The sequence below is a fragment of the Heptranchias perlo genome, chromosome 1, assembly GCF_035084215.1.
Source record: "Heptranchias perlo isolate sHepPer1 chromosome 1, sHepPer1.hap1, whole genome shotgun sequence".
Lineage (NCBI taxonomy): Eukaryota > Metazoa > Chordata > Chondrichthyes > Hexanchiformes > Hexanchidae > Heptranchias > Heptranchias perlo.
Window position 1 is genome coordinate 67,526,954 of NC_090325.1, and position 8,313 is coordinate 67,535,266.

General features: G+C 39.0%; 1 protein-coding gene across 1 annotated transcript; it reads right to left on the minus strand.

Moving 5' to 3' along the window:
* Positions 1-1,268: 1,268 nt before the first annotated feature.
* On the minus strand, positions 1,269-7,624 carry plk2b (polo-like kinase 2b (Drosophila)). The gene is made up of 15 exons (XM_067986324.1): positions 7,384-7,624; positions 6,822-6,929; positions 6,519-6,635; positions 6,278-6,407; positions 6,007-6,094; positions 5,825-5,920; positions 5,326-5,524; positions 5,075-5,222; positions 4,742-4,842; positions 4,494-4,638; positions 4,214-4,294; positions 3,244-3,403; positions 3,022-3,151; positions 2,575-2,685; positions 1,269-2,047 (listed from the first exon to the last, which is right to left on the minus strand). Exons 1-15 carry the CDS (start codon positions 7,576-7,578, stop codon positions 1,856-1,858), a joined length of 2,001 nt encoding a protein of 666 aa, XP_067842425.1. The 5' UTR covers positions 7,579-7,624; the 3' UTR covers positions 1,269-1,855.
* Between the last annotated feature and the right edge of the window lie 689 nt (positions 7,625-8,313).

The window sequence follows — 8,313 nt, forward strand, 5'->3', positions numbered from 1 at the left end:
ATGTACTCAAAACTAAATTGAATATGCCACCCTAAAGTCTCAGCAGATTGAAAACTAAACATTTTTTTCTCAGAAAGGAAAATTTGAATCGAAGTTTTACACTGATTGGCTTCAGTCAATTTCCAATTCAGAGATTAGAGAAAACATGCATTTTCCTGAAAACATCAATGATACAAGACCCTTAGCACTAGAGCTCCTTCGCTGGTTCAACCAATTTAGCTATCAAGATGAACCATACAAACCACTTTTATAGCTCCAAGTGGTGTCAGCTGTACAAGAAATTTGCTAGGTCTGGATTTTAGTTGGCTCTTTGGAATGTTGATGGGTGAGAGACCTGAACAATGAGGGTAGCAGCTCTAGCATAACATTAACAGGATATAAAACAGCTACAGACCAGCAAGAGTGCAAGCCTAATCCTTTGTTTGCTGAGTTACTTAGTCTCAGTTGATGCCACAATTGATCTCAATGCCAAGGGATAGGGGTTCAGGAAGGAGAGAAAAGTGAACAGCACATCCAGGACTTCTGCTCTATTTATCCAGTATAGATAAGATTCCAGCCAGTATGGGTGAGGGCAGGATCTGTTTTGCTGCAGCTCCTTTGGTTGAGTAGTTGGCTCATACATGAAGGCTACTTGGGATTGGTACTAAAGGGGAATGAACTGCTGCCTCAAAGCATACCCCAGCAAGGAGTCAACATCTCCAGAAAGTGCTCCAAGATCTTGATGCATTTTCAAAGTCAACCAATACATGCTCTATGCACTGATTTTGTCCTATAAAATAGAATTTGTTGCCATAGCAGTTGCAAGACCTTTCAGTGATGTTAGACTGAAAGGGACAAGGCCATGATGTGCACCAACTGCATTGTAAAGGAGAGATCACTGCTCAATATTGCATACTCTAGGTTTTTACAGGGACAGTAGCTATTTTGCTTTCTAGCAGTCCTTCATGGTTTAAAAGCATCAGTACATCCCTTGTTCAATTGCATCTTTATCTACCTTAAAGGCTTGAGGACTGCAGTTAATAATTCAACACATTAAGCCAGGTAACTTGCATTTGTTTAAGACTGTTGATCACATTCACAATTCCATATATTTCACCAGGTCTAGTGATTCAAGGTGCATTTCAAAATTTGCAGGCTATTTTGTAGACAGCAACTCCCCTCTTCTGCATCCTCCCCCCCTCCTTGTGTACTGTAAACATTGCATGTAGTATAGACATTACCACACACCAGTGAAACTTTACCCAACAGTGAAGTGTTTATGAAGACCATTTCATACAATGAATTTAAGAATCTTTATTAATATTCAAACATGTGACTTGCTCAGCATTTCAACATATTTCAGAAGTGTGCATGAGTGAGACTTTCAATAAATAATAAATACTCAGTGCATAATAAATTAAGGAATGAATATGTCCAGCCACAGTGTGGTGTAACATGTTTGGATTTTTTAGTTCTCTGTTCAAAGAACTAAAGTCCTAGTTTAAACCAGCAGCACAAGCTGCATTAAAAAAATGTCTCTACAACTTGCAAAGTCCAGGTACTAATACTTTCTCAACTTCACTTGCCACACACTTTCCTCTTGCTCATTGAAGCCAAAACATCACCCTGCTTTGTTGCAACATAAAATCCATTTCATAGTCCTTGTAATGCAAAAATACTGAAGTTCCTCAGACAGCTGCCACAGGTAGTCATCCCTTTTAAAAGTCAGTCCAACAAAGCAGGATTGTAAAACACATCTGTCTGGTACCAGCCCAGCACACCAATGAAAAATAGGTTCCTCGTACCTCCTGACAGATGGTTACCTTGGGTCAGTTCCAAATTGAAAGAAGCCATGGTCAAGCTTCACAGTCCAATCTTAATTAAATCTTTGTTGCACCATATTCAATGCATATTCCATTCTGGTACGAAGTTCTTGTGAGCATCCAGACATCAGCAGTGTGGAGAGCTTGAATGTAGTAGAAACTCTATCTTCATTGATATAGGTAAGCAGGTACTCCTCATTGTAGTTGCAAATAATAATTTTTGTATGATCATGATAAAAATTCACCTATGAAAATATTTAAGTCAGATTTACTTAGCATGATTGATTCTTCATAACATAGCTCAACAAATCAACTACTATGGGAGTTTTGATGAATGGGATACGTCCAAAATGTACAATGTTTTTTCTCTACATGCTCACTGATCTATATTTGATTTCCAGCATTTGTTATTTTCCTTTATTCTTGCTGTATCAATTAAGAGCAATTAAGCCCAAGTTACTAATTCATAACTGGAGTACAAGTTACCAATATAGTTTGTATTTTCTCTCCCTAAACCCATTTAAAACTATGTTTAATCCATACATCCTGGTGAGGAGGTTGGTAGACCATGTGATCACAACCATTTGCTAATATACCAATAAGCATCTGGTTGGTGCAAGTGGATTTGCCCTCCCCTTCTACAGGTACCTTGGCTGTCATTAGGAAATTAGCCAAATTCTTGACAGTCCTGCATCATCACTTAACTTGTAAACTAATATGTTGCCATGTGAAATGCAAGTGCATACTGCCTAAATACAATTTCAGTTCTCACCTGGAACGTGCCATCACTAAAGAGCATCATTAGTGCACGGTCAGACTTTAACCACTGAAGGAGACACAGTCTGGGCTTCTGGGCATCTGTAGAACTAGGCAGATCACCACCCTGCAAAATAGAAAAGATAAAAGATCAGAGATGTTCAAAATCTCTTGTAGATTAAAAAAAGTGTTGGTATCATACTAGGTGGCTGGACTCAGTTTAGTGCACAAGGACTCTAATACATTAGATCATTAAGTGTCAATCATTGGATGGTACCAAGAGTTTTCATCAAGGGAAGTAGGGGTTGGGGAGAAATGGCTATTGCAAGCTGGTCTTGTAGATTTAAGGTAGCTACTATAACTGCACCTTTGGAAAAAGGCATAGAAGCAGGACTCCAGCTCATGATAAACTGAGTCTGAACTCAGGAAACAAAAAAGTTAAACAAGTTGCAAGGATTCTTACCTCCATTAGATTTTCTTCCATGTAGTGTGCAAAGTACTTCAGAATAGTCACTTGACTAATAAACTTTTCAGGCACATCAAGTGCAGAAAAGATGGAACACTGGCCCAGTTCTGCATAGTAATGGATGGTTCTAAAAGAACAAGAGGAAAGATGTGCTATAGGTTAGCACCTAAAATTATTCAAGTCAAATGCATTGAGATAATCATTCATTAGGATACTTACTTTTTATCTGCCAACAGGCTCATATGAGTTCCATTATTGAAGAGGACTCCAACTGTGTGATCTGACAATTGATACCCAAAGCCATATTTGTTAGAATAATCCACCCACTTGGTAACCCACTGGAAGGACGAGCTCAGCTGCTGCTTTGGTAGACAGTCTCCTGAAAAAGAAAAGATGCTTACTTAAAATGTTTAAATTTGGAGTGCATGTCCACAGATCCCTGAAGGTAGGACAGGTAGATAAGGTGGTTAAGGCAGCATTCTGGATACTTTCCTTTATTAGCCAAGGCATACAATATCAGAGCAGGGAGGTTATGTTAGAACTGTATAAAACACTAGTTAGGCCATGGCTAAAGTGCTGTGTTTAGTTCTGGTCATCACATTACAGGAAAGATGGGAATGCACTAGAGGGTACAGAGGAGATTTACAAGGATGTTGCCAGGGCTGGAGAATTTTAAGCTATGAGGAAAGATTGAATAGGCTGGGGTTGTTTTCTTTGGAACAGGAGGCTGAGGGGTGATTTAATTGAAGTGTACAAAATTATGAGGGGCCTAGATAGAGTGGATACAATGCATCTATTTGCCTTAGAGAGGTAGATAGTCAGGGAGCATAGATTTAAAGTGATTGGTAGAAGGATTAGGGGGAGCTGAGGAAAAAAAAAATTTCACCCGGAAGGTGGTGGAGGTCTGGAACTCACTGCCTGAAAGGATGGTAGAGGCAGAAACCCTCATCACATTTAAAAAGTACCTGGAAATGCACCTGAAGTGCTGAGACCTACAAGGCTATGGACCAAGTGCTGGAAAGTGGGATTAGGCTGGGTGGCACATTTTCGGCCAGCACAGCCATGGGCCGATCGGCCTCCTTCTTTGCCATAAATTTTTTATGATTCTATGATTAAACCACTGAAGTGGTCAACTCCCAATCTACAACTCAAATCTCTACTGGATTTAAATGATTGCAATAGTTCTTACCTTCTGGCATGTTTTCTAGACAGCCCTTAAGCACTCTTGCAACAGTGTCAGCAACACTTCCCATGGTACTGTCTTCAAGAGCTGGAAATATGTAAACAAGGCATTATGGCAATTTGTACAGCAAATAGTCAGCCAAACAGCTTAAAATAGACATTACAATGGTTACATTAATAAATATATCTCCATCTCAAATATGTTTCAAATTTAAAAACTTATTGGAATGGCCTTCTCTGCAAGTGAAAATTTAAAAATTTGTGATTAAATCCAATCTTGTACTTACATTCACTACTGCTGCTGCAACTTCCCAGAGTTCCTCTTACTATCATCCTAATTGAGTCTCTGATATGCTGTTCATTATCCTTCACTGGTGAGCGAGTCTCAGGTTTGACACAGACAATTGGTGGCTTGCTAGTAAACCTTGATTCCTGTTAAAAAGAATTAATGTCAATTTTAGCAAAGTCCTAGATATATAGTATACAATTTTAATACTTTGTGCAAAGAAATTAATATTCACAGGAATCAACCTACCTCATCTGATCGGCTTTTGTTATTCATTTGATTGCTTAATGATATTTTCTTCAAATCATTCTTCAGCTTGTATATTTCATCTTCATCTTTTCCTAGTTTGTCTGTTGAAAAATAAATATGATTACTTACTGTGCAGAGGCATTTGTTCAACTACTAAGTTAAAGTGGGGATTTCTCCATAATTATTTAAGTATCCTCAAAACTAAGACTGGGTTTTTTAAATTCTGCTTTTAGTAATTGTCCATTACATATGGCCAAACAGACTCATCCAGCTATCAGTTTACTGCAGCCAATCAGAACTAAAACATTAGATTTAGCCATAATATATACTTACTGTGATTGTCCAAAAACTTGGCTTTGTCCTTCTTCCCACCAAATAGTGCTGCGGCTGCCTTTTTGAAGAAATTCTTGGCAGGGCTGGACAAGTGAAAATCCGGTGCATAATGACAGCAACTCTGTGAAAGTCTCTCAGGTGTAAATCCCTGCAATATAAGACCAAAGTTTAGATTGCTGTATACTTGCAGGGGATGAAGAAAAAAATGGTAAAAAAAGTTAAACCCTAAGATTTCTTGCAACACAACAAACCTGAGTAAGGAAGTCATAATGCAGGATGTCATCTAGACTAGGTCGATCCTCTGGATTTTTTGCTAGCATGCTGGCTATCAATTGTTTGGCAGATATTGACAATGATGATGGCATCGTGTATCTTGCTTCCCTTATACATCTGTAAGTTTCTTTTAGGTTAGTTGTCTCAAATGGGGGCCGCCCTAACAGCATCGTATACCTGTAATTAATACAATTAGACCATTAGGCAGCGTCTCCATAGTACAGCCCTAACATGAAACAAGCAGACATTGAGCTGATTATAAATGATCACACTGGGATTCATTTTCATTATTACTGGAGCAGAACCTCATTTCAGGAGCATAGAATATATTGGTCATACAATGCCCTTGATTGACCAACCATTAAAATAAGACAGAAGACAGTGAGGCAGCTCATTTAATACAGATTGAAAATTGACCCCACTGTACTTAGATGATGCAAGCACACTAAACAGAAGACTTTGAAGTGCAATACTTACATTACACAGCCCAAAGCCCAGATATCAGATTCACAGCCATGCCCTTGCTTGTTGAGAACTTCAGGAGACAAGTAATTTGGTGTGCCACAGATAGTTCTGCAGAGAGAATTGCCCAGGTTAGCACTGCTGTTTCAAAAGCCTCTCCAAATTATTAAGATCTTAAAATATATCTGATTCCTTACCTGCTCCTTTGCTCCACTGGTTCCAGCTTTGCTGCTAACCCAAAGTCCCCTATTTTCAGTTCCATAGACTCATTGATGAAAAAGTTACCTGCAATTAAAAAGTAACTACTTAAAATAGCATTAACAACTACATCCTCCAGGTGAAACTTTTCCTTGATCAAGATTGGAGATATTGGTACATTTATTCTTAACCATAGTGCAATTTAAAGCTGGATATATATATAGACAAATTATAGTTATTGCAGAACAAAAACATTCAAAAAGGTTATACCTAGTTTGAGGTCTCGGTGTAGGATTCCTTGTTCATGCAGACACTTCAGTCCTGATACTATCTGCCGGAGGTAGTATCGTACTTCTGGTTCAGTCAGCACCTTCCTAGCTTTCAGTATGTGAGCCATTGACTAGAATTTGTTTGAAAAGAGAGGAAAAATTACTTAATGTGCCTCTTTAAAAAATATATTGCACTTCAGGATTTGTCTGTTAGTGGGAGGGGAGAAAGGATGAATACTTACTCTTCTGCTGCAGTGCTCCAACAAGATGTAAATATTTTCTTTATCTTCAAAGTGAAGGTAGAAGTGAACAATGTGTTTATGGTGCAGTGTTCTGTGCAGCTCAATTTCTCGGTCAATCTGTTTTTTTTTTAAAAAAGGAAGACAAAATCAGACACTTGAACCTCAACAGTTCTGAGTTTTACCAGAAGCACTTGATCTATGACATTTGAAGCTTAAGTAACCTGTAGTATTACACCCATCCGCACCCAAGCAAACCAGCAGAAATGTCAGTCACAGTTACAGCACACAGACATGGGTACCCACCTTTTCCCTCTGATGGGGCTTGGCTACTCTCGTGTGCGGGATGATTTTTGCAGCATAGACTCGGTTAGTGGTCAGGTCTGTCATCTCATAGCATTTGGCAAAGCCTCCCTAGGCAAGAGAAGAATTCACAGGAGGTTTTAGTTAGTTTTAATATATAGCCACAAGAACATTAAATGATTAGTCTTTTCTGTACAGTCACCCAAAGAATAAGGTGACAATTTGATTTAGAAAAAGCTAGTTATACTATTGAAAGTGCGACGCTTTATCTTTCTCGAGCAATGTTAAAATTAATATATAATTCTTAAAATCGTTTAGACGTTTGAAGATGCTCACACACCGCGGGATGAGCTGAGTTAGGGTCCACATTCAGCTCAGTGTACAGGTAACTACATTCTACGCAAAGACGATGCGATCACCCATCCACCTGAACCTTTTGCAAGTCTCAAAACTTTGCACGGATTTATTCACTGATTGAATCACGTCTTACTAATACTGTAACACGTTCAGCGCGCCTAGTGTAGTTTTCTTTCTCTCTCTCTCTCCAAATTCAGGCTTGATTTACCTTTCCCAACACTTTGCCTCTGCAGTAACATTTGCCAGTGGCGGGATCGGTTATAATCCGGGACATCTCCGCATTGGTGCTGTAGTGTGTTGGATCTTCCTGTCTTTTGTTGAAGCGGAGATCCGCGGACTTGGCGAAAGATTGTTCGCACATCTTTGAATTTTGCTGGTAAGTGATAGTCCTCAGTAACGCCATACCCTCAACCACCAGGTGCTCTCCCGACTCACAATGAACCCGAGCGTTCGTCCGCGCTGCCTTTTATACCCTCCCCTTCCATGGCGTCACAATGCGCACGTTCGCCTTATCCCAATTCCGTCAACCCGTCCTTCGGATTGGTTGACTGAGATGTCAATCATCTCGCGGTGCCTTCGCTGGGACTGAATGGATCAAACAAATGAGTTTGATGGATTATAGATGGATTATCAACCTCCATACCAAACATTTACTTTAATGACAGCAAGTGTTACAACAATGTACAGCTTTGGATCACAACGTATTAAAAGCATCCGTAGCTGATACATTTATAGTATTTATATATAATTATGTATTTATATTGTGTTTATTCTCTCTCTTTGTAGACACACAATAAACATGTAATTGCAAAAGGGGGAGGGGGTCGATTTGTTTCATTTTCCACGAGCAACCGTCTGCATTACATATCCGATCAGTCTCATTGCAATTTTGTCATCATGTCATAGCCGTTATTATTTCCATTCATTTGTTTCTACCTCAATGTCATTAAAGTGTTATATTCCAACATTTCGCTAACGACTGTTTTTATAACCACGACATATAGATGTTGCAGTTTATCAGTTGCTTTATGTTCTGAACATGTTCCGTTCAATAAGTCCATCTGCACATATCAAACTGACATTTGGGGGTGTTGTATATTTCCATAGCCGCTTATTTTGTAACGATACATTGTTGTGC

Bases quoted from the DNA above. Each gene is read 5' to 3' on its own strand.
- plk2b (XM_067986324.1), bottom strand. From the start codon at position 7,578: ATGGCGTTACTGAGGACTATCACTTACCAGCAAAATTCAAAGATGTGC. The intron at 4,639-4,741 runs GTAGGTTGATTC...TCTTTTTAACAG, and splicing joins ACAAAAGCCGATCAGATGAG to GAATCAAGGTTTACTAGCAA. The intron at 2,686-3,021 runs GTAAGAATCCTT...TCTATTTTGCAG, and splicing joins TGGAAGAAAATCTAATGGAG to GGTGGTGATCTGCCTAGTTC.